General features: G+C 34.9%; 5 protein-coding genes across 7 annotated transcripts; 4 read left to right on the top strand and 1 right to left on the bottom strand.

Moving 5' to 3' along the window:
* The first annotated feature begins 3407 nt into the window (after window positions 1-3407).
* LOC140882340 (protein EXORDIUM-like 5) lies at window positions 3408-4802 on the top strand. Its single transcript, XM_073288288.1, has one exon. It carries the CDS (start codon window positions 3517-3519, stop codon window positions 4573-4575), a length of 1059 nt encoding a protein of 352 aa, XP_073144389.1. The 5' UTR covers window positions 3408-3516; the 3' UTR covers window positions 4576-4802.
* A 1424-nt stretch (window positions 4803-6226) lies between these two features.
* On the bottom strand, window positions 6227-10149 carry LOC140880131 (protein NLP5-like). 2 transcript variants are annotated; one of them, XM_073284272.1, is made up of 5 exons: window positions 9538-10149; window positions 8543-9404; window positions 8334-8384; window positions 7455-8238; window positions 6227-7319 (listed from the first exon to the last, which is right to left on the bottom strand). In XM_073284272.1, the coding sequence occupies exons 2-5, from the start codon at window positions 9359-9361 to the stop codon at window positions 6538-6540; spliced, it is 2436 nt and encodes an 811-aa protein (XP_073140373.1). In that variant the 5' UTR covers window positions 9362-9404; window positions 9538-10149; the 3' UTR covers window positions 6227-6537. The 2 variants fall into 2 exon arrangements, with proteins under 2 accessions (XP_073140373.1, XP_073140372.1); XM_073284271.1 differs by having other exon boundaries at window positions 9856-10149.
* Window positions 10150-12995: 2846 nt separating this feature from the next.
* Window positions 12996-14500, top strand: LOC140884128 (GDSL esterase/lipase At5g55050-like). Its single transcript, XM_073290803.1, has 5 exons — window positions 12996-13263; window positions 13369-13511; window positions 13612-13833; window positions 13929-14193; window positions 14277-14500. The coding sequence occupies exons 1-5, from the start codon at window positions 12996-12998 to the stop codon at window positions 14498-14500; spliced, it is 1122 nt and encodes a 373-aa protein (XP_073146904.1).
* A 2383-nt stretch (window positions 14501-16883) lies between these two features.
* On the top strand, window positions 16884-19126 carry LOC140880674 (protein EARLY-RESPONSIVE TO DEHYDRATION 7, chloroplastic-like). Its single transcript, XM_073285311.1, has 4 exons — window positions 16884-17953; window positions 18175-18341; window positions 18447-18531; window positions 18620-19126. The coding sequence occupies exons 1-4, from the start codon at window positions 17055-17057 to the stop codon at window positions 18825-18827; spliced, it is 1359 nt and encodes a 452-aa protein (XP_073141412.1). The 5' UTR covers window positions 16884-17054; the 3' UTR covers window positions 18828-19126.
* Window positions 19127-21580: 2454 nt separating this feature from the next.
* Window positions 21581-23913, top strand: LOC140883269 (proteasome subunit alpha type-7). Of its 2 annotated transcripts, none has more exons than XM_073289671.1 (3): window positions 21581-21897; window positions 22427-22841; window positions 23491-23909. In XM_073289671.1, the coding sequence occupies exons 1-3, from the start codon at window positions 21725-21727 to the stop codon at window positions 23653-23655; spliced, it is 753 nt and encodes a 250-aa protein (XP_073145772.1). In that variant the 5' UTR covers window positions 21581-21724; the 3' UTR covers window positions 23656-23909. The 2 variants fall into 2 exon arrangements, with proteins under 2 accessions (XP_073145772.1, XP_073145773.1); XM_073289672.1 differs by having other exon boundaries at window positions 21597-21897; window positions 22480-22841; window positions 23491-23913.
* The last annotated feature ends 1255 nt before the right edge of the window (window positions 23914-25168 follow it).

Raw genomic sequence — 25168 nt, 5'->3', positions numbered from 1 at the left:
TTTTAGATTATGAAAACCTATATAAAAAATATGCATGACCCCTTTGTGATGATTTGTAAAAAATGATGATAACCCAAGCGAGGCCAAGCATGCTTTTGAGCCCACTCCTCCATTTTCCATTTAAATATGTTTGGTGCCCACAGGGGCATAGGCGAATTGGTAAGGCCTAAGGTGACGTGGGAAGAAATTTCTCAGCGTTGCGGGTTCGATCCTCGTGTGGAGCATATTTCTCATTGAAATATTTGGGGGTATGCTCTGGGGGTTGGATCATGTTGTTCCCTCCCTCAGGTCCCTGCCTGCTCGTGCACATTCCTCGATTTAACCCCGCATGAGCCAATGGGCCTCTAACTCATGTGGAATGAGGTCTCTTTCGAGGTCAACCCTTTTTTTAAAAAAAATTTAAATATGTTTGGTGGCATTTTTTAACAATTAAGCTTCCACTTCTTCTACACCTCACTCACAGTACAAAGTACACACGTGTATGCGATTCAATTTACCTATATATATTTAATTTGAGCTTTGATGCCTCACCACCGCTTGGGACCATCATTCTTGTTATTCATCTTAAATGTTTTTTTTATTTTAAATATATATGTATTTGGATATTTTGGATTAGGGATTGTTTGGAAACTTTTAAAGAAGTTAATAAATTTGTAGCTCATGACCTACCATCATGAAAGAAGTGAGAAAAACTTAGGTAGTATTTGAAAGAATTTCTACGAAATATTTTCCAATTTTTCTGCCACAAAATTTTCTATGTTAATTAGTATTTCGAAAACAAAAGCATAGTAATGTCTTGTAAATAATTTAGTGTAATATTAAATAATAATAATTCATGCTGAAGTATGATTTATTGGAGAATAATCATATACAAACCCCGAATCATCATGTCAGAATCGTCAATAATATAACTGTAAAGTGTAGCGGAAGTATATCTGAAGCCATAATTTTTATTCATTTGAGAACAAGACGTTGATTTTCCAGATCGACGTGTTCTTACATGCGAGGCCTATGGTTTTCTCTCTGGTTCTCTAATAATTAGGGGTGATCACGGTGCGGTTTGGCGGTTTTTCGTAAGAAATTCAAACCGAATTGTCAATTGCGGTTCGGTTATATTTTATTTTTTTAGTTGCGGTTTTGTATTTAAAATCGTTTTCGCGGTTTTAAGCGGTTGCGGTCGGTTTGCGGTTTATTTTAATGATAAGTAAAATGAAAAAATAAAACTATTCAAATTATTAGAATAGTGAATGAAAAATATAATAAACAAAATAAAAATAAATAAAATAACAATCAAGCAACAAAATAAAGTTAATCAACTATAATATGTTTAGACAAGGTTGAAGATTAACATTTGTATAGAAAAGTAGTAAATAGATTAACAAGAGAGAAAGATGGAAAAATTGTTTGAAGAAGAGTTGGGAGAGAAAAGATGTTTAGACGAGGTTGAAAATTAACATTTGTATAGAAAAGTAGTAAATAGATTAACTAGAGAGAAAGATGGGAAAATTGTTTGAAGAAGAGTTGGGAGAGAAAAGAGTGGAGACGACATAGGAATCTATTGTGTATAATGTATATACAATGTGCAATAAATATAACTCTAGCTAATACAACAATACACGGCGGTGCGGTTTGAGCAAAAAATTATAACCGAACAATGGCGGCGGGGCGGTTCCCTTCTTTTTTTAAACCCCTGTTATTTTAAAAAATGAGATACGGCGGTGCAGGGCGGTGCGGAGCGGTTGGTTCGGGCGGGTTTTTAAAAAATTGATCACCCCTACTAATAATAATGACATTTAGATATAGTTGAACGTGATACACGAGATTCAGGGACCATAACCACGATTATCACCGATATTTTCATTTCAGACCATCATAAATAACATAAATTACACTTTAATCTTTACACATCAAAAGTCCACATTCTATATGATACATTAAAGCCCGATGGCAGAAAACTTTGATAACTTTAATTTGGATAACCACAATACATAACTATTCACATATAAGCCTATGTAACTTTAATTGATATAACATGTTCAGCATCTCGCTAACTTTTGGAATTCAACTGAATTAAAACACAAGTTAAATCAAAATCTATATCTAAGGAACGTACAAGAACAATCGCAAGCATTGCCTAAATTTCAAAACTATGGATTATTGTTCTTGATTTAAAGAAGTTATTTTCATTAAAAAAAAATGGACTTATTTTTCAAAAATCACTCATATTCTCACTTTTTCATGAACTACAAATCTAATAACTTCTTTAAAAATTGTAGAAGCATGATCAGCATCTCTTTAACTTTTAAATTTTAATTAAATTAAACATAAGTTAAATCAAAATATAGATTTAAGAAACGCGCAACAACGCTAACAAGAATTGCCGAAATTTCAAAATTACGAATTATTGTTCTTGATTTATGTGAAAGATGGATCTTTCATTTGGTGTTCGTTATGTGAACATTATTCTTCTATCATATATTTTCCAAAACCTTTCACTTTTTACTCCGATGAATTTTACCAAAAACAACCCTTGTATCACATCTGGGACCCTACCAGGGCAAAAATATCTCTTTCAGAAAAAAGAAGAAAAAAAACATATGCAATATTTCAAATAAATAACTCAGAAAATATTGATAATTAATATTAATAATATATATTACTTTTTTAAGTGGTTGGATTTTCGTGGCAGCTCAATTTAGATACACAAAATGACAGCTCATTCATCTTTTGTCGTCTTTTCCCTTTTGTCTTCTATCATTTTAACTAACCATCAAGCTCAATGTTGCCTCTTCAATTTAACTATTCGTGTTCCACTTCATCTCATACCAAAACAAAATTTTGTGACATATTCCCAAAGCTTTTTTGGCGAATTGATGCTTACTATTATAATATCATCAAACCATCATTTTACACCCCCCAAAACTTTTAAAATCTCATGTGTTCACTCATAAATTATAGTTTTTAGTTTATTCATAATTTCGGTCATCTAAGTTATTTAATTTCAATCACAGTCTAAATCTTATCGAAAATGTTATTGTGACATTGCACACATAAGTATGATATAGACAAATTGGTAAGGCCTGAAGTGACGTGAAAAAAAATTTTCAGCGTTTCGGGTTCGATCATCGTGTGAAGTATATTTCTGCTGAAATATTGTGGGATATGTTTTGGGGGTTGGTTATGTTGCTCCCTCCCTCAAATTCTTACCGCTCGTGCATATTCTTCGATTTAACCTCGCATGAGTTAATATACCTTTAACTCATGTGACCTTCGGGTCAAATTTTTTTAAAAATTTGAAAAAAAATATATGATTTTTTGAATTGTGTATCTGACGTATTATGAGTGCTATTGGGCGAAAGCGAAGAGTAGCTAAAAGGCAAAGGCAAGAGCAGCTGTTTACAGCCCATTTCCCTCTTCGGCCCACACTCACTCTCACTCAGCTCCTCTCTTTATATTCAACCGCCCCATTTCCACACAAACCAAACTTCACTCCGCCACCACTTCCTCCGCCGCGCCATGGCCGCCGCACTTCAAACAACCGTCATTCTTGCATTCTTCGGTTTCTCTCTGTTCTTCTTCCCTTTAACAGTTCAATCGGCCCACCATAAGAAGCGAACCACTACTGACTACAAGGTGACTTTCAATCCTCAGCTTCCTCCCAGATCCTTCGCGGCGTCGAAGAGATACGAGGGCTCGTCGGATCTCGTCAATCTGCGCTACCACATGGGTCCGGTTCTGTCTTCTCCGATCAACATCTACCTCATTTGGTACGGGAAGTGGGCCGCGTCCCAGCAGCTCATTATCAAGGATTTTCTGCTCTCGATATCCACATTTAACCACCGCGCCGCCCCTTCCCCCTCCGTATCGGAGTGGTGGCGCACGGTGTCCCTTTACACGGACCAGACGGGGGCCAACATTTCGCGATCTGTTCTGATTGCGGGTGAGTATTCGGATACGAAATACTCTCTCGGGACCCATCTGACCCGTCTCTCCATCCAGCAAGTTATCGCCTCCGCCGTCAGGTCCAAACCCTTCCCCGTCGACCACAAGAACGGCATCTATCTGGTCCTCACCTCCGTGGATGTGACCGTGCAAGATTTCTGCCGTGCCGTCTGTGGGTTCCACTACTTCACATTCCCGTCGATGGTGGGTTACACGTTGCCGTACGCTTGGGTGGGTAACTCCGGGAAGCAATGCCCGGAGGTCTGTGCTTACCCTTTCGCTATCCCGTCGTACATGTCAGGTGGAGGTGCGACGCCATTGATTCCTCCGAACGGAGACGCGGGAGTTGATGGGATGATCAGTGTCATCGGACACGAGCTGGCGGAGCTTTCGTCGAACCCGCTGGTGAACGCGTGGTACGCGGGTGAGGATCCGACGGCTCCGACGGAAATTGGAGATCTATGCGAAGGGTTGTACGGAACCGGTGGCGGCGGTGGGTACATAGGGCAGGTGATGAGGGATGGAGGAGGGAGGAGCTACAATATGAATGGGCGGCGGAGGAGGAAATTCTTGGTGCAGTGGATTTGGAGTCCCATTCTCAAGGCTTGTGCTGGTCCCAATTCCCTCGATTGATTTGTTTCCTCGATTGCTTGGAGCATCGGCCGGAGCCGGAGGAGGAGGCGGAGGAGCGGCGGGGCTGTGGAAGATCCAATTTTTCGATTAGTGCGTCACACGGTGATAGATGCATGGTTTTTACTTGTTTTGGTATGCTATCATAAAATTTGTTGTACAATAATTAGATTATAAATTAGATTATAGAGTTGGTTACAATTATTTTATTTATAATATTTGTTGGACTACTATTATATTATATAATTATTTTTTTGCTTTGAAGAGGGTTTTTTTTTTAATATTCTTAAAATATTTTGTTCACATTCATAAATCGACATTATGGACCTATAAAGACCACCTAATCATGCAAGTAACACTAATGTTTTCAAGAATCTGGAAAACTATTACATGGTCAAAAGTCAAAACTCTGTTTAAGAAAAATCAGAAATTGATGATTGATGCCAATAGTCGATCCATCTTAAGGAAAAAAAAAACCCATCAATTATTATATAGATTCATATAAAAATTTAATAATTGATATTTATAAATTATATTAAATAAAGCGTGGGATACATCTACATCTACTTGTTAGCGTTGACTAGAGATTGATGCACAGTGTACCCGTACCATGCTTCAATTTTCAATTTCAAACAAAAAAATTATTACCTAATTTAATAATATAAAGAAATATGAAAAGCCCAAGGCCCGAGTCTAGTTGTGCACTTGCAGACTTTCGGTCTATGGCGGTGGTGACGGTGGTGGTGGGACCTTCTCTCCATCGGGTCAAAGCTCAACACCATCAAATTCAACTCGGTTCCCTCAAAGTCAAACATAATAAATGGGAGATAAGATTAAAATATATATATATAATATAAAGTTTTTTTTTAGGACGATGAAATCAAGGCTTCAGTTTATGCTACTCCATTCGACAGTGTCCAGATGGAAATCCAACAGATTTGGATCGTTGATGTTGGCAAATCGGACAGTGCTCGTTTGCCAGCATAGATTGAGCCGAAATCAAGAGTGTTTTTTGTGCACATAATAAATCAAACACAGACATTGTAACATAATAAATGGTAAATTCCCGGACGTTGTAGTTTGGGGACATGATAGTCGCATAAACCTCAATAACAAACTCTGTGTGATAAGTTCCGGCTAGGGGTTCAAACGAACCAAACCTGTTCGTGAGCTTTACGAGCCCGCTCGATAAATATTTGATTCGTATTCGAGCTTATCGAACTTGAGCCGAATTCGAACATGTTCGAACTTTTTTTCGAGCCGAACTCGAGCCAAAATTACTCTATTCGATAGTTCGCGAATAGTTCGCGAGCCTTAATATTTAATTAATATAATATAATTATATAATAAATATATATACATTTCGAATTTTTTCGAATATTTCGAGTTTTTCGAACCATAATATCCGAATAGTTCACGAATAGGTTCGAATATTTCAAACCGAACTCGAACTTCATTTCGAGCCGAGCCCGAGCCAAAATATTTGAAATTATCGAGCTTCGAATCGAGCTCGAACTCGAATATACTCTTATCGAACCGAATTCGAGCCTTAAAATTTTACCATTATTCGACTCGATTCGGTTCGTTTGCACCCCCAGTTCCGGCAAACAAGTATTGATAAAGGAAGATTAACAAGAAGAAACCAATTTTCGAGCTTTACAACAGCAATACGAAATCTCAAGCTCAATGATAAAAATGACTCATTTACAAATGGACTCGACTCATTTTACACGGCCATGTTATCCCAACAGAGAAATTAAATCCTAAAATAACACAGAGAAAGGAATCATGTCACTATTACTACTTATCTAACTATATTGTCATTTTGGCACAGAATCAGATTAGTCGAGGAGATTAATTAGCTCAAGCTTCACCAATGATAATTGATGGTTCACTCTTTCAATGGAAACAGCATCCTTCGTCACAGCTAGTATACTCCACTATTTCATACTACCAAATTAAATTTCAAGAGATCGATAATAAGCTCTTATTGATGACGGAAATTTTAATCGTGCGGATCTTAGAGGACCTATGTATATCCAAGCATTCATCAAGATCAGCATCGCATGTCAAAAGCACCCACTCTGCATCATCATCCAGGTACTTGATGTCAACTTTACTGATATTATCGACATCAAAACGCCTCAAAACTTCTTGTTTCAAGTCTTGGAAACTCGACAGATGATGCAGGCTGAATCGGATGTTTTCTTCTCCGAAAGAGGCTTTCACTTTGTAATTAACCACCTCATTTTCTTTGTTGAGGTTCTGCGGCATGAGTGGAGCCTCAGCAGTAGCATGATTGTTGATGAAAATGTTTTGGCTATTCGAACGAGCAAGAAGCTTGGTTTTCTCTTGGCCCAAGTCAAGTAATTTTGCATCACTGGTTGCTCTCTTTAGAAACAAAAGTTGACTTGAACTGGAGTTGTGACTGCCCGGAGAAGAAGCTGGCATTGAGTCGGTGGTTGCAGGGATTAAGAGGCAGCCTTCTGGTTGCGTGTTCACCTGTTGCAAATGAGAGCTCACATTTGGCATTGTAAGTGGCCTCTTTGCGGGTGTATTTGGAGAAGCAATGAATTCTGGGAAATTGTTGTAGAACGAAGTGAGTTTCATCGAACCCTCGGCCCCTTGTACAGAATCCATAACAAGCTGAAGCTTCCTCAATGAATGGCCTACTTTTTTTATCTTTCTTGAAGGCCACCGAGTGATCCCATGCTGTCTGCATATCCGTTTCAAAGTAGTTGGGCAAACTGCAATATGCAAATAAATGAAACACATAAAAAATTTCTTGTGAGCTGGAAAGAATCAGATATACAAGAAAAACAAAGAAATACAAATATGCACTTAAATTAGCAGGAAACGAGAAAAAAGAGTTTTTATCATACCCCCAATGTCTTTGGCAGCATCTTTTAGACTCCCAGCAAAATATTGCCTAAGTACTTCCAAACTAACAGTCTTCTCAGTCTTGATATGCCTTTTTTCAATTGTTTTAGCACTAATGGGGAGATTTCCACTAAAAGGGACCAAATTTTTGCTACCCCTGGAACTCTCATCGGGTACAGAAAGACCCTTCTGTAATCTACCTGCTGAAGCGCTACCTATTTCTTTACTCAAAGTTTCTTGGACCAAATCTTGATCCCAGAGAATCCGCAAGCTCTGGCATGTTTGTTGTACAACAGACAACACTGACTCAAGCATAACCTGCTGATCTTCCCCAGCTTTGCAATTTATAGGGAAGAAGAACTCCAGAACAAAATCAACAGTTCCCAAGTGTGTACTTCTAACTCGTATTGCAACAGCAGCAGATAAGTTAAACACCCTCGCATAATGTGAGAGAGGATAATCTGCCTTGCTGAAAGCTGTTACATCCTCAGAAAAACATGGCTCATTTGTCAAGAATGCTTTCCCAGAAACACCTTCACCTTTGAGTAAATGATGTTCAGAACACGCCTCATGGAATCCAGATACTTGCGGATCAGCAACATAGCAGGCAGAATCTATGGTTGAGACACAATGCGCATAATTCTCTTCAGAAAGGCAGCACCCTTGTCTACCTTGTTGAGTACAGTGCGCCCATGTCTGTGCCAAAGGCAGGTTATGCATTGTGCACACGTGCTTTAAAACATTACGGATTTCTATCAGTGTAGATTGATAAGATTCATTGCGACCCTGTGATGAATATTAGATTTCTAATTATTGAACTACATTACCAATTCAAATGATAAAAGGTTTGAAGAGTCGAGTCGAAAAAGTTTCATTCATACTGTAATATTTGGAGAAGGACTTGGAATATCGGAGCTCTTCAAGTCAACGGCCTGCCACAGAAAATTCAGTTCAAGAGGAGTTTCTGGTTCAAAATCGTTAAAATGGTCCACAAAAACTTGTTCTGAAAATAGGGAACCATATATTTGAGCAACACTAACATGGAAAACTTCAGAAAATGCAAGCACTGTAGTGAAGAACAAGATGAGACCTGTAGAGCTTTGCAGATGTTTTCAAGTTCAGGACGATAATTCACTTTCTGAGTCATTGTAACAATTTCAACCACCCCCAAGCAACGACCACTTCCTGGTTCAAAAACAGGAAGTGCAAGTGATCCTCTGACATCATGATGGTATGCATGATTAACACGTGGATACTCCTCCCGCTTGAAGAACCGAACATCTGGAGTCCATTCCGGTAACTTCTTCAAGAAAACCCGACCAGGCAACCCAAAAAATCCTCCTGATTCCATATCTGCTGAAAATTGATACTTTTCTGACACATCCCTGTATTCTGCAAGATTTTTGCAGCTTGGATCCAGTGAAAAGGGTTGATTATTAGTTATAAGCACTTGCTTCCCTTCTTTCTTTATGGGGATCCATATCTGAATTAACACAGCTCTCTCTCTTACACAGTCTTTCAGATGTTCAATAGCCTGGTCAAATCTCTTCTTCACAGAGTTATTTCTTTCTGGCCCAACCAAGAGATTAGAATGGTGATTTAAAGCAGTGGATACATGGTTTCGAGCTTGACCACTAGCAGAAATATCATCTACCATTTGAGTGGGATGATTAAAAGAAGACTCGCCCAAGAAGTTTGATTTTTTTCCCATACTTTCTTTCAAGAAATCTTTATCCTGATGTGGACTATTTGTATTCAAACCATCCAATGGAGGAGAAGTTAAGTGATGATTTGAAATAGGCTGCCAAAGGTTTGATCCATCACAAGTCTCAGTCTCTAACCAGAATCCATCGTACAAGATTTGATCCATCAGGTCGAAATCAACGGTGGAATCATCACCATCTTCCATGATTAGTATATAAAATAATGCGCACTCTGTCCTCCAAATTAACCTAGACCATCCAATTAAAATTCAAAAAAAATCTGATCCAATACACAGAAGCATCCGCAGATTCAACATCTACCTCCACCCAAAAGGATAAATTGTTGATTCAAAAAAAAAAAGAATAAACTGTAAATTCTTACTCTTAAAGCACTAAACATAAACGCAAAGCAAGACACCCAACAAGGACAGGAAAAACAGAAGGCGTCGTCCCTTGATAGTTATCAGAGCATGTAAAAAAGGAAAAATGTATAATTATTTGGATTCATATTGTTCTTATCTCTAATCAAAATCCAGAACCCAGTACTCAGACCCGACATTTTATCATACAACTGACAAGCAAGAAAAGAGATGCAACAATCCCCTCGATTATGTAAATGGGTTTGTGGATAACTAAGCCAGAAATCAAGAAAACAGAAACGGAATGCATTTATGAAAACCAAATTGAAAAACAAACTCACGTCAAGCAAGGAAACTTCTATGAAGCCGCCAATTCGTACGTATTATCGTCATCCAAAACAGTAAAAAGAATTCAGCTTCAATATATTCTTCTCCCTACGCCTTCTCCGTCTCCTCAAAGCATCTGTTCCAGGTCCGTTTCAGCAGAGCTACACAGTAAGAAGAATCTCCCACTTCTCTTCTGCAATTCTATGAATCTTTGTGTCGCGTTCGTACAAAAAGTTTCGGATAATTATTTAATTAGCAATGACATCAGTTGCTGAAGATTCTCAGCAAACTAAACCCCCCACATACATGCTGACTCCTTAACTCTGGTTGCTTTAATCTCAATCCAAGTTAAATGTCTTTTTTTATTATTATTTTTAAAATAAGATCCATCATTATTAGATAATTAGAAAAACATAATTGTCAGTAATTATAGATTTTGGGCTGAGATTACAATGCCACATAATTTAATTAGAAAACATGTGTGTGTGTGTGTATTTTTTTTTTTAAGAATAGTGTTTGGTTTTAGAATTTGAAATTTCCCAAAAATTGTCCAATAATTTGTTATCAGTAGTATTCTAGTCGTTTAATTAGTTAAAATTAAAATGTGATTTTCTCTCTAACTATGATCATTTTAAATTAAATAAAAAAACCACAAAATTATCAAATTGAAAAAAAAAATCCACATTAAAATCAAATTCATTAAAAATAAATATTATATTACATACACACAAAACATAATTTTTTATATATAACATTACACACGACGGCAATATATCGAAAATCAGCCTAGTATGTTTTTAAAAACAAACTAAACAAAACAAAAAAAACATTTTCATGATTACTTTTGAATTTTTTTTTTTTTGCTTTGTTATATGAAAAAAAATAATATTAAAATACTCTATTTGGAAGTTTTTTATGAATGGAACAAGCTAAAATTAGATATTTTATTCATTTTTTTTAAAAGAAGATATTTAATGATTATACGAGAAGACAAATTATTGATGCGACAGAAAAATGGCCCTCCGAGAAGCGGAGGGGGCATGGCAAATATTCAAAGTCATCTTCGAGACGCCGCATCCCATGTAAAAGCTGCCCCTCTGTCCGAACAAAACCTAAAATTCATTAAGTATTTTATTTAATTAACAATTGCTAAATTTTATTAACTCAGTGATCACGATTACTTCTGACAAATGATTCCCATTTTACTAATTAATAACCCGTGTTCCTGCAAAAGCAGCAGCCCCATGCTAGAGTTTCTTTTTAGGAAACATTAATTAATGCTCTTAATTTGTTTGATGATGCTAATCCAATCCTTGTTTGTTATTAATCTTTAGTTTGTTCGGGGTTTGGTTAAGATTTATGCTATTTAATTATTCAAAATTGTAGGATATATTTCGTTTTTTTTTAAGGAGCAAGAGGGTATCATTGATTTGATTGAGCATTTTGTTGATCAGGTGAAGGAACAAAATAATCATCTTAAAATTTCATGTGTATGTTGAAGTCTAAGAATTTTGCGATTTTAACGGGAGAACTGATGGTTTATTGATTATTCAAGTTCATTAGTCTTTTGTTATAATTTATTGAGGTTAATATCATCGCATCATGTTGAATATTAACTTAAGGCATCACAATTTTAAGTGTTTTTCCATTATTTTTTTTAAGAAAGATCGTAAATATTATTAAATTGAGAATTTACAAAGTAGTATCTTTCAACCAACAAAAAAAGTTACATGTTCCCACATAAACGTGTTAGGAACTTAGGGAGATAAGAAGCAAAATAAACTAAGACATAAGCAGTCAATGCGCAATTATTAGGATTTATGTAGATTCAATGTGACGTTATAATTACAAGTACTGAGGGTCACGAGCCAATGGGATATACCAAATAAGGAATCTGATCGATTTCGTATATACGTTGAGGATTCTGCTTCAATAAATTAGTCTTAAATATGCCAGATGTATTTTAATTTTTAACTAAATATGGACCAAGTTCAATAATAATAATAATAATAATAATAAATCAAATTTGGTTGATATACGCATAGAAGTTGCTAGATCTGAAAATAAGAGTATTGTAATATTTTTTTAAAAAAACTTCGATCACGCAAAGGTTTTTAAAAAATAATATTACTGACAACTGGCAAGTTTGGTGTGGTACTGGTAAAAATGGGGAAAGTTGGGCTTCTCTTTGTTTTTTTGACACGAAGTTGGGCTTCTCTTTGTTTGGGCTTCTGTGTGTTTTTTTAAGGCATTAATTGGGCTTTAGTACCCCATGAATGTGGATTTAATGACTATTAAAGCTTCAAATTCAGCATGTGAATTTCGATTCTATTTCAATAATTTATTTATACACTTGATATTTGGCGCAATTTTACTCACATTCTCTCTAAAATTTGTTGCCTATTTTCTCTGCTCCGATCCTGATTTGCTAGTCTTAGCCCAGATTTTTAGGCTGTGTCAATGCACCAAATTTTTTGGCTAAAGGTGTCCATAAATTAAGTAATAAATTTGAAATTTTCCCACCAAAATTGTATAAAAACTATATAAAAATTTATGTATAACTTCTTTTTTATTAAAAAAATAATATCCTACAAGAAGTTGTCGTGAAATAATTAGCTAAATACAGTCCATATTAAAAATTTTAATATATTTTAATCAAAGTCCTTGTTTCCACCGTATGATTTTCATCTTACGTACATGAAATTTAACAAAGAAGACATGGTTTTACTTAGTGTCACCATGCGAGCGGGTCAAAAGTAACATTTTGTTGTACAACAAGCATCTACGCTGCCGCCTCCTTCGCACCAAGACTTCGTTACGATTTTACCAATAAATAAATTATTAAAAGAATACCTTCCTAACATTTAATTCCCAATTTATTTATGATATTAATATATAATTAAATTTTAATTTACGCTTGATATTAGGGGAATCCATCACCACCCAGATTCTAACATGCCCAAAATATGCTTTCCCAACTCCTATTGATCGGCTTGTAAGTTGTTATATCTCATTGTTCTCATCAATTAACGTTGGTAGAAAAGGACACACAAATCATACTTATTTAAGCCCCCAATAACTCAAACACATTGTCATTACAAACTTGCCACTAAACTACATATTCAAACGCAGGCTGATATATTTTCTTTTTTTCATGGCTAATATTATACACAATATCCCTGCACTTGTTTGCCTATTCATCTCAATAATATCAGGCACTTATGCCACCTTCTATTCAACATCTCCTGTGGGGACGCCGCCACCGATTTTCATCCTAGGCGATTCAACGGCGGATGTCGGAACCAATTCTCACTTGCCTCTTAGTCTGGCCAGAGCAGACTTCCCACACAATGGTATCGACTTTCCACATTCAAGGCCAACCGGACGCTTCAGCAACGGTTACAACAGCGCTGATTTTATCGGTCAGTACATATATTATATAGTTTTTACATGCTAATTAATCACTACACCACACGCATATATGTATATATACATGAATTTCATGCAAAGTTTGGCCCATAAGTCAGGCAGGAAATTCGGGCTGAAGAGAAGCCCGCCGCCGTTTTTGTCTCTTCTCACACTGGGATCCCGTTTCAAGAAGCATATTTTAAAAGGCGCAAACTTTGCCTCAGGTGGTGCAGGCCTTCTTGATGTCACGGGCTCAAATTTTGTAAGAGCATTAATTAATTAATTCTTCACTAAATAACACAACCATGGACTATATATACATATTTATTCATTTTGCCTTAATTACTATCAATGTCAAACAGATAGTTGTTCCACTATCAGACCAGATATCTCAATTCTCCACAGTACGAGATAATCTCACAGCTCTAATAGGCTCCGACGCAACCGATACATTGCTCTCCAAATCCTTGTTCTTCATCAGCATAGGAAGCAACGACGTTTTCGGCTATTTCAAGACCAATTCAACTATGCCACCAGACCAGTTCATTAGCATCCTCGTCTCATCTTATTCAGATCACATAACAGTACTAATCACATGCATGATCATATTTACATATATATTTTTTTCTCTGTTCAAGTAGTACTTATAATAATTAATTATGACTTATATATATACCAGACATTATACAACCTGGGAGCACGAAAATTCGGGATCATAAGCATCCCACCAGTGGGTTGCTGTCCATCCATAAGAGTAATCCAGAAAGTAATCAACGGAGTCGACGGCTGTTTCGACCCCATGAACGACCTGGCCCTGGCTTTCCACTCTGCCCTGGACACCCTTCTGGCCGGAAACTTAAGCACGGGGCTTCCGGGATTCAAGTACTCGCTGGGAAACGCGTACAGAATGACCATTGATGTCATATCTAATCCACGAGCTTTTGGTATTAATTAATATATATATTAATCCATGGTTGCAACATCAACATGTACATGATGATTGTTATATTATATATATAATTTGCAGGATTTGACAATGTGGATTCGGCGTGCTGCGGATGGGGATATTTGAATGCGCAAGGCAACTGTAACCAGACGGCTTCGGTTTGCCCGGATCGGCGCAAGTACTTGTTCTGGGATATGTTCCACCCCACCAAGAAAGCTTCTAGTCTCGCGGCTGAAACGCTCTACAGCGGCCCTCCCTATTACGTGTCCCCCATTAATTTTGCTCAATTGGCTAACAACAATTAGAGTTAGAACCCCCCATTGTCGAGTCTCACATGGAAAAAATTACAAGCCCCATTTTTCATACCTTTAGCTAGCTAGCTAGCGATATCCCCTGCATGTCTCTTATTTACTGTATCCCTTTTGTAACAGCCCATGATCATAAAAAATAAGGACACGATCGATCACATGTTTTCATGTTTTTGTGATCATTTAATTGTCGGTAAGGTTTGGACAATCTGAAATCACAGAAATATCAGAAATAAATATTCGAGTTTGTGTTATCTTTCAGTGTTGTCAACACTTCATGATAATACTATGCAGCAAAATAATTAACTAACAGTAAAAGTAAATAACACAAAAATAATTATGCACAAATACTAAGTACTTGTACGATGCCTCATGGCGAAATAATCACTAGAAAATCAAATCAGTTTACAAAAAACCAATTAACGATTGTTTTATGAAAAACTACTTTTCTCAACAAATTGAGAAAATAAAAGACTTCCTAAAAACTAGTAAGAACTAGAATAATAACCCAATAGGAAGTTCTAAACCGAAAAACGAAAAACCAAAAAAACACTTTCTGAACAACATTTCACTCGTGTGTTCTTCAGTGTTTCCAACACTACTCGGCAACACAACGTAGCAGTAGTATCTCTTCAGAAATTCTTCAATGATCGAACTTCAATACTCTAGAATTTCTGGAGTACTTTTTTCTATGTATTTTGCTCTCTACGTTTCACTCTCTTCTCTCTTGATTGTCGTCTTATCAGATCGGTCCAAGCACTCTTATAAATAGATTTTCAATATGTTTTCATAAATAAGAACCTACAAAGCATGGAAACAATATATCATCAGAAATCACATATTTCGAATCAAGATATATCTGATATTACCAATTTTAAAACATGTTCTAAGAAAGGCAAAACTATAAATATGGAAATTGAATGCAATAAGGAAATAATTTAAAAGACATGTGCACAACATGTTCTTTCATTGTCATTCATAATGTTTTTTTTTTTTGCAAAATTTACACGTATAGTTGACTGTGTGATGTCATAGCTAGGGTTATTAAATCCAACCCATCCAACAAATATATTACGGATATTATTCTAATTATTAATTTAATGATTCAATTATTCGTGACGGCAGCTCTTTGATATTAATTATGTGTTAAAATATAGATCATTAGACCTATGATTTGGGCAATATTCTAAAACACCGCTTAATTTATAAATTGAACAATGATTGATAAATAATATAATAATTAATCAATTAATGTATTATTCTTCACAAGCGTGTTTTAAGGTAGGATTTCAATAACCCAAACCAAATATAACCTAACAGTTGGACTCAAAAATTGAATGTGTTATCTTCCACGAACAAAAAATTCATGTGACACGCTCTCAATCACTTACCTGACTCGATTAAAGAAAATATATTATTTTTTTATGTCAAAATGTTTTTTTTATTGTAGATATAGAGTCATTCGATGTGTCTCACGAATATAAAGGTGTAGGACTGTTTTTTTTAAATGATAAATGACTTTGTTTTGGAAATATAAGCGAGTATCGATATATATAATAAATTTTGTGCTACATTATCTTGAAATATGCTTCATTGTTGTCGTTTATAAAATATGATTCCTCAGTCCTTAAAATGCCTGTTTACAAGGTTTATATACTATATTCGTAAAAAGATTCAATTCTATCGGTTGCATTTGTCCTTCGGAGAAGAAACTGTTTTTCGCAATAGATTACTAAAAATAGTATTTGGTTGCCATGTTGTCTTCATATAAATATAAATTAAAGGGCTTCGTCCATTTGTCATCCTGTAGATAGTGAGACTCATCCGAGTCACACGTGTGTTCTTCTTCTTATTCTGTGGAAAAATCCAGACTCGAATAAAGTATTTAAAATATTAATAAAAAATATTATATCTTTTAGAAGGCACAAATGTGTTGTTCTGCCACCGCAAATGAAATTATAATATTTTTTTAACCATAGATCCACATCCGCAATCTTTTTTATTCGTATGAAGTAACTTTTTTTTTTTTGACAGCATCTTTAGTAAAGTTTTCGATTAACACAATAGTTTACAAGTAAAAAAAAATATAATATTTTATATCCAAGGAAATGAGCTTATTATTATTATTATTATTTTGATAAAAGGAAATGAGTTTATTAAAATGTAAAGATTATTACAAAATTAAAGATTTTGGCTGTCAAAAAAAATTTTAAAGATTTTGCAATATAATTTATTTTATTATTTTCCTCCACGGCTACGACGCGGCTCGTGTACTTCCCTGCAACCAGACAGCTTCATCCTTTATTCAGCCGACATGCACGCCGCAATCTTTTTATTCCTTACGCCTTAAGATTACTTGTACTTTGAACACGAAATCCCAATTCCTCCATCTGATTCTTCTGGTATATATATATATATCTTGAATTTTGTGTTTGTACCAATATATAAAGGCAAAATTTGTTCTTTGATTGATTAATTCAGTCGTCCAATATATCTGGATTTCAGCCAGCTGATCAAAGAATCGAAATTTCGTTACTCAAAAATCATCACCATGTCTTCAAAAAGTTCAAAAAAACAGAGTTCTTCTCTGTACCCGGAAGTGATCCAGAGCAATCCAGATTCAAATTCCCCATTCGGTTCAAAGGGCAAGAGCAAAAACAGTTCTTCATCGTTATACCCTTCTGTTCAGATGGAGGAAATGTCGGAAAATCTTTTTATCGAAGATGAAGGAGAAGAGACCAGATACGAAGAGGTGAAGAAAGCTTCGTCGGAGTCTTCTGAGGAGGTACTGATCAGAATCCCAGGTGCTATTGTTCATTTGATCGACAAAGAAAGGAGCGTGGAGCTTGCCAGTGGAGAATTCACCATCGTTCAGCTGAGACAGGGCGGTAACTATGTGGCCGCTTTAGCTCGCATGGGGGAGGATGTCCAGTGGCCGCTGGCCAAAGACGAGGCGGCGGTGAAGCTGGATGAATCCCACTACTTCTTCACTCTCAGGATCCCTAATGAAAACTACGAAACCGGTGGCGACAATATCTTGAATTATGGGCTGACGATAGCTGCCAAAGGGCAAGAGCCTTTGTTGAAGAAATTGGACTCCGTGCTCGAGAAATTCAGCGCGTTCAAGGTGGAGAAGGCCTCGGAAGCGGTGGAGAAAGGGTGGTTGGCGACGGCGAAAGATTTGTCCCCGGCGGAGGTGGAGGGGAAGAAGGATGAAATGGAGAGAAGCGCCTCCGCGTACTGGACGACTTTGGCTCCGAACGTGGAGGACTACGGTGGGAGCGTGGCCAGGATGATTGCGGCGGGCTCTGGGCAGGTTGTGCGTGGGATTTTGTGGTGTGGTGATGTGACTTCGGACAGGCTCACGTGGGGGAATGAGTTCTTGAAGAAGAGGGTGGCAAAGGGATCGGGTTCGGAAATTAGTCCTCAGGCATTGAGCAGGATGAAAAGGTATAATTTTTCTTCATAAAACTTATGTTTTTGGCATGTTTGAGTTGTCTACGTCGTTTAGATTAAGTTTTTGACAGTTGTATATATGAATTTGGTCAATTATCTCCCTCTTGAACGGGTATATCCAAGTCCATCATCTTATATCATAGTCTTGTAAACTTTAGGTTCACAATAGTTAAAACCATTTTTGTGTCCAATCTTTGAAAATTTGGAATTACCAGGGTTAAGCAGATGACAAGGATGTCTGAGAATGTTGCTCTCGGAATACTATCTGGGGTTGTGAAGGTGTCTGGATTCATCACAAGTCCAGTCGCTAATTCGAAAGTGGGGCAGAAATTCTTCAGCATTCTTCCTGGAGAGATCATTCTTGCTTCCTTGGATGGATTCAGTAAGTACACATGTTCTTGATCTAATTCTGGCTGATGTTATAAAAATTGTGGGACTTTTGTTGTTGGTTCGACTTTTTGATCTCGAATTGTTTGTGTATCGACAGACAAGGTTTGTGATGCCGTTGAAGTCGCTGGAAAAAATGTGATGTCGACTACTTCAGTCGTGACCACTGGCCTCGTCTCTCACAAGTAATTTCCGACCTCAAGTGAAATTTTCCTCTTGTACATTTTCGCTTGAAAATCTTGTTTTGTTTACGTTGTAATTGCTTGATGTTAGGTACGGAGAACAAGCAGCAGAAGTGACTCGTGACGGGATGGGCGCTGCTGCGCACGTTTTCGGGACAGCTTGGGCTGTGTTCAAGATTAGGAACGCTTTAAATCCCAAAAGTGTGCTGAAGCCGTCGAAGTTTATGAAGGCTACTGCTAAAGCTACTTCTGCTAAGTTGAAGGCGAACCCGAAGAATCCAGCCATTTCCGATTCGTGAAATCGCCTAATAATTTGTGCTTTGTACTGTTATCTCGAGTTCTCAATAGACATTTTCCAGTTTGTTCTGATCTGAAATTTCTATATTAGTAACGTTTTAGTTGTGTGTGTATAATATTCTACCTGAAGGGAGTTTGGATAATCCAATGATCAATGCGAACTTATGAAATGATCGGTTTTTCGAAACAATGTTGGTTGTTTTTAATGAACAGAAACTGTGTTGTTTAAGGATATTGGATATATGATCTATGGGAATGGATCCCCTGCTGTGGGGCTGCCCACAGCACAATATTTATTTTTTGTTTTTTTTGTTTTTTGTTTTTTTAAATATATATTTAATTCTTTATTTTTATGTATGTTTTTGGTTTTTTTTGTTAAAATATTTTGTGCTTTTGTGTTTTTTTCTCTTCTGGGCTTTTTTTAAAATTATACATTTTAATATTTTTAAATAAATTTCATTTTTTTAAATCTTTTTAAACACATTATGCTTAGAAAAAATAAGAAAAATTAAGTATAATAGTATACATATAAACATTTAAAAATATCATAAATTATATGTAAATTTTAAAAAAACCAAATTATCCAATTTGTATTTTTAAACGATAAAAAATAAAAATTATAAAATACATAATTTAATATGAGATCTTTATTATAATAAAACACATTATACTTGACAAATTAAAATTAAGAAAAAATAAGTAAAATATTAAACGTATAAACATCTAAAAATCAAAATCAGAATTAAAATATAATTATTTATAATTTTTTTAATTAGGTTAAACCAAATTTTTTTATGGAAACCAAAAATTAAATTGAATTAATTGAAATTTTATAGAACTAAACCGAATTTTTTAAATAATGAACACCCCTAATTTTCTTAAAATCAATAATTTCAATAGAAGTGCACTAGTATTGAAATGTAAATTATAAGTCTCCTAAAAAAAGAAATATAAATTATAAGACAAAAAAAGTGATACCATAAATTGACAAGATTAAAAAAAATGATGTTTTTTTATTAAGAAAATTAAAATGTACTTCATAAAAAAAAGGCCACAATAGAGAACAAAGCCCCAAAAAATTTAGGGAAAAAAAACCCAAAAATGTTTTAAAAAATAAAGAATTAAATATATTAACAAATGCAAAACAAAAATAATATTGTGCTGTGGTTGTATAAAAAATTTGAATTTAAAAATGAATTTAAAATATATAAAAAACAAAAAAATTAAAAAAAAAAAAGAACAAATGTGTTGTGGCGGTGAACATCCTTTGTTGTGGGCCACAATAGAGGATCCTTTCCCATGATCTATAGAGTTTGTTAAAATACGTTCTATTAATGAATACGCAACCACATTCATTTATTAAGGCTCATTTTGGTGCGAATGATGAGATAAATAATATATAGATAAGTAATGTAATGTAATAAAAAATAAATAAAAAAAATAGTGGATATTTGATTTGATTTTATTGATATATTATAGTTTATTTGATTTGATTGATTAAATTTTATATTAAAATGGTAAATTACCATATTATCCTTTTAGTAATAATAAAAATATATACATAATATTATTTATAAGGAGTAATATAGTAATTTCAATTCAATGATTTGATTGATGTAAGATAAATAATTAATGATTTGATTGATGTAAAATTATAATTAATAGATGAATAAATAATATGATGAGAAGAACGTGTGATTAGACACGATAATTTTATACATAGACTATTAATAACGGTATCAAACAGAGCCTAAGATGATGACGCATTGAAGCTTTACATGATTCAAGATTTTAGACAAGTCAATGATTTTGTATTTTATAGAAATAAAATTTTAAGGGTAATGCTACATGTACACGGTGCGTTACACATTGGGTTATACAATGCATTTGAAATTACATGATTATCCTACATGCATTTTTTTTAAAAAAAATTCATATAAAGTGCAAGGATAATCATGTAATTTTAAATGTATTGTGTAAACCAACGTGTAAGAATCAATACATGTAGCATTACCCAAATTTTAAATCTTATGTAGAGGTCTAGATTTTTTGTATAGTACATACTTCAACTAATTTTTTATTCGTCTAAAATGTATTTGACCAAATAAATTTGAGTAATGCTACATGTTCAACGATTTTTGTACAACAAATCTTACAACACAATGCAAAACTTAAATATATCAAAATCTCACGATAAATTGAATACAAAATCTCGCGATAAAATAACAAATATCATAATATAATTATTATAAATATCGTTGTACACGATATTTGTTGTACATTTAGCATCATCCAATAAATTTACGCGTTATTACTCGATGCATGGTTGATCAAGTAACACAAATGAAACTATAAAAGGCTAACTATAAAAGGCTTGAAAAATAAAAATAAATTTATTTTATCGGAAAAAAGTGAAAATAATAAAATATCGAGATTTATAAGTTTTATTATTTTTCTTAAATTAAAAAAAAGGATTTATTATTGTTGAGTTTCAAACTTCAAATTTTGAATTATAAATTTCATTCTGGTATCAAATTAATTATAAATCATGATCACATTTATTTTTTTCAGAAGAATAAATGTTCATTCTAAAAAACATCACAAAAACTCTTATGAGAGTCAATTTTTTAAGTTTTTATTCAATCCTATCATAAAAAAAACATTATTTTTTGTTATAATATATATAAATTTTTTTAAATATCGGAATTTACATATTTTTTTTTGGTTAGAAACAATATCATAATTATTTTCTCAATTTTGGTTGAATTTGCAGCAGCTTGTCGTATCGTCCAAGTTCTGTTGTGTGTCTTTATTTTTTGTGATTTTCCATTTTCCTCACATCGACCGATCGGTGCTAACAAAGATATATACAAGACTGAGTGTATTTGCAGATTTGGAAATGGCGCGATATGACAGAGCAATCACTGTGTTCTCGCCGGACGGCCACCTTTTCCAGGTGGAGTACGCCCTCGAGGCCGTGCGCAAAGGGAACGCCGTCGTCGGTGTTCGTGGTGCCGACACCATTGTCTTGGCCGTCGAAAAGAAGTCCACCCCTAAGCTTCAGGATTCCAGGTCACTCTCTCGCACCCCTAGTGGATCGTTCTGTGGGAATTTATGGTTTTTGGACTTATCTTGTTGCTTGGACTTGTGTAGTTTTCGTTTGATTTTGTTTTCGTGTGATGTTTAGGGTTTGATCGTTTATTTTGTAAGATCTGGTTTATGTTTCTAAAATGCCAGCAAGTACCAATGGAGTTGAAGGATTTGTTTTGGGTTGGAATTTTGATTGGTTTGTGACGAGTAGCAGAGGCTTGGATGTTAATCTGGCAGTTGTGTGAATTGGATAATAGCCTTATCTCCTGACAAATATATTTTAGGGCACAATTGTTTAAAGAGAGAAAAGACACTGATTTTTATCATTTTCGAAATGTTGGATTGTGTTATTCAGATTTCAGATGGTAAGCCTTCTATATGTATGACTCAATTGTGCTCAGCTTGCACGATCTTGCAATCGATGTATGATTTGTAATTGTTCATGGTTAGTTTTACTGTAGTTTGCAGTTTAAGCTCCTTTGTAACGTGTCTCCATTTCTGGTAACTTCAGATCAGTGAGAAAGATTGTCAATTTGGACGATCACATTGCGTTGGCCTGTGCAGGGCTAAAAGCAGATGCTCGTGTGCTTATAAACCGGGCGCGTATTGAGTGCCAGAGTCATAAGCTTACAATTGAGGACCCTGTAACAGTTGAATACATAACTCGGTACATTGCTGGTCTTCAGCAAAAGTACACACAAAGTGGTGGTGTCAGGCCTTTTGGACTTTCAACTCTGATTATTGGTTTTGACCCACACACTGATACTCCATCGCTCTATCAAACCGATCCATCCGGGACTTTTTCAGCTTGGAAAGCAAATGCCACTGGTAGAAACTCAAACTCTATCCGGGAGTTTTTGGAGAAGAATTACAAGGAAACTTCTGGCCAAGAAACTGTTAAGTTAGCCATTCGTGCATTGCTTGAGGTAAATTATCCGTGTAGATGCAACTTGATGCTTTGTGTTTTACAATCTTTTGTTTGATGCTGTTATCAGTGCGACGTATCTGTACCTGATCTCTCTCAGCTTTTGATGGAAGTGACCGTTGCAATTTACTGTTTGTTTTTCTTCAAGCATTATCATATTTTTGCCTATTAGTGCATTATGTGGCTTATTATCTGTCTTTCATTCCATGGGAAATTTTTAGGTCGCTGTACCACTGCAATAAAGGATGCAAAATTACTTCATCCTTTATCGATTGCATCCTGCAGAGGAAATCGGTTCTTATTGATGTTATCTTTTCCCTGACTGGTGATTGTGTGGTGTTTTGTATGTTTTAGGACTATGCGGTTTGTGAGACTTAGATGCTAAATCTCGGAGATGCCACTACTTGTTTGTGTTTGCATTTTCTTTATTTGTATAATGGCATGAAAGTAAAGTATAAAGATTTCAGGCCATGCATCATTTTCTGCCATGGCAGAAGTAGCTGTCTGTGACATCCACTAGAATTGATGGTCAATAAAATCTGAGCACCTCCCATCTCATCCCTTCCCGCTTTCTAAAGCACATGGTTTTCCAAATAAGTTGATGAATTTATTACGTTCTAAATCAGATGGTCTTTCTGTGATACCTCTAGGTTGTTGAGGGTGGTGGAAAAAACATTGAAGTTGCGGTGATGACTAAAGAACATGGACTTAAGCAGCTTGAAGAGGCTGAAATTGATGCCATTGTTGCTGATATAGAAGCAGAGAAAGCTGCTGCTGAGGCTGCCAAGAAAACCCCTTCAACAAAAGAAAGTTAATGCCGTGGTTTCTGAATCTGAAGGTGAAACTGAAACTTTTGTTCCAGATTACGGCCCTTTGCCGCTTGTGAGGAGTTATATTTGTCAGATTTTTTGATCCATATTTTCAGTTAGTTTACAGATCGTCGTCATTCTCTTCTCCCCTTTTACCTTTGGTCAGTTTACACCGATGCTATGCATGATCTGTTTTGGATTCTCCATGTTAGAACCCTTTTCTTTTAGCAATAGAAAGGCGTTCTGAGTTTCTTCGCATATTTTAGATAATAGTTTAAGGTACAAAATTACGCAACTCACTTCAATTTTTTGTGATAGAAATCTCCACATTCATGAAATCTAGTATTTCTCTGCACGCATTGTGTGCTCGTACATTTCTTTTTTTAACGAAGGTAATAAATAATAAATTTTAAAATTAAAAAATAATAAAAATATAATGTTTTGCTAAACAAATATTCAAAAAAAATATAATCTTATAAAGTGAGTGTCATTTTTGTAAATAAAATAATATTAAAGGGCACGAAGTGAGCTTTTAATGGTTAGAAAAGAGGAAACCGTATAAAATGACTATTTTGCCCAATAATTTAGGTTTTATTGAAAATTAAGTTAGGAGATGATAATTTTAAATCAAGATTCACCAATTAATTGAAAGTTTGTTAATTAGAGGGTCTTTACTTTAATAATATAGTAAAATATATTATTTTTTATGTCAAAAATATTAATTTTTATAATAGATATGGACATGTTTGACTCGAACGAGACCGTCTTGAATCGTATCTATCCATAGAATTAACGGGACTGTAAGACTTGGTTAATGGTTATATCAACTTTGGTCCTTTGTTAACTCAAAAAAAAAAAAAACTTTGGTCCTTTGCGGCATAGAATTTATGTTGCAACTTTGTGAGCATGTCATCCCTCGTATCCAATTGGTTGATATCGGTCCAGGCCCAAAGCCACATTTTAGCCTTATTACCTACCCACTAAAATCCGACCTGGTTGTATTTTACAATATTTTTCGTATATAACTTATATAATTCTTTAAACTAAATTAACAATATGACGGAAAACATGCCCATAAAAAATTAATCTAAAGTTATTTTTACATATAGTAAAAAAAAATTAATAATTTTAAAATATCATCTGATAATTGGGCCAACGCAGGTTTATTTCCCTTATATGCACCGATTGAGAATATCATTGAAAAAACTCCTTGTTTAATAGGTGTTTCATAATCCCTCCAACCCAAATTAATTATAACAATGCAAATTAAACATGAGTAATAAATTATTGAAAGAACAGAATAAATATTATTCAATTTAAATACTTGACTATATATTTTGGAACAAGTGAAAAAATAAATACATCTATATGGTAATGGGATAAAGTAAGTATTTATCAACTTGATGGGGCCCTCTAAAGTCTAAATGTTCTATAAGTGCAAATAAACTTTTTTAAAACGATGTTCTCCGAGTATGTTCATGATGTATGAACTTATGTATATTTTAAATTTAAAAATTAT

The sequence above is a fragment of the Henckelia pumila genome, chromosome 2, assembly GCF_033568475.1.
Source record: "Henckelia pumila isolate YLH828 chromosome 2, ASM3356847v2, whole genome shotgun sequence".
In the NCBI taxonomy this organism is placed as follows: domain Eukaryota; kingdom Viridiplantae; phylum Streptophyta; class Magnoliopsida; order Lamiales; family Gesneriaceae; genus Henckelia; species Henckelia pumila.
The sequence above is the reverse complement of the archived record's forward strand: the minus strand, read 5'-3'. Positions and strand labels throughout refer to the sequence as shown.

Coding starts and splice junctions, on each gene's coding strand:
- LOC140882340 (XM_073288288.1), top strand. CDS start 3,517: ATGGCCGCCGCACTTCAAACAACCGTCATTCTTGCATTCTTCGGTTTC.
- LOC140880131 (XM_073284272.1), bottom strand. CDS start 9,361: ATGGAAGATGGTGATGATTCCACCGTTGATTTCGACCTGATGGATCAA. Junction 8,385..8,542: donor ACATCTGCAAAGCTCTACAG/GTCTCATCTTGT, acceptor TTTCTGTGGCAG/GCCGTTGACTTGAAGAGCTC. Junction 7,320..7,454: donor TGCTGCCAAAGACATTGGGG/GTATGATAAAAA, acceptor TGCATATTGCAG/TTTGCCCAACTACTTTGAAA.
- LOC140884128 (XM_073290803.1), top strand. CDS start 12,996: ATGGCTAATATTATACACAATATCCCTGCACTTGTTTGCCTATTCATC. Junction 13,834..13,928: donor CTTATTCAGATCACATAACA/GTACTAATCACA, acceptor TATATATACCAG/ACATTATACAACCTGGGAGC. Junction 14,194..14,276: donor ATCTAATCCACGAGCTTTTG/GTATTAATTAAT, acceptor TATAATTTGCAG/GATTTGACAATGTGGATTCG.
- LOC140880674 (XM_073285311.1), top strand. CDS start 17,055: ATGTCTTCAAAAAGTTCAAAAAAACAGAGTTCTTCTCTGTACCCGGAA. Junction 18,342..18,446: donor TGCTTCCTTGGATGGATTCA/GTAAGTACACAT, acceptor GTGTATCGACAG/ACAAGGTTTGTGATGCCGTT. Junction 18,532..18,619: donor ACTGGCCTCGTCTCTCACAA/GTAATTTCCGAC, acceptor GCTTGATGTTAG/GTACGGAGAACAAGCAGCAG.
- LOC140883269 (XM_073289671.1), top strand. CDS start 21,725: ATGGCGCGATATGACAGAGCAATCACTGTGTTCTCGCCGGACGGCCAC. Junction 21,898..22,426: donor CCTAAGCTTCAGGATTCCAG/GTCACTCTCTCG, acceptor TGGTAACTTCAG/ATCAGTGAGAAAGATTGTCA. Junction 22,842..23,490: donor CCATTCGTGCATTGCTTGAG/GTAAATTATCCG, acceptor TGATACCTCTAG/GTTGTTGAGGGTGGTGGAAA.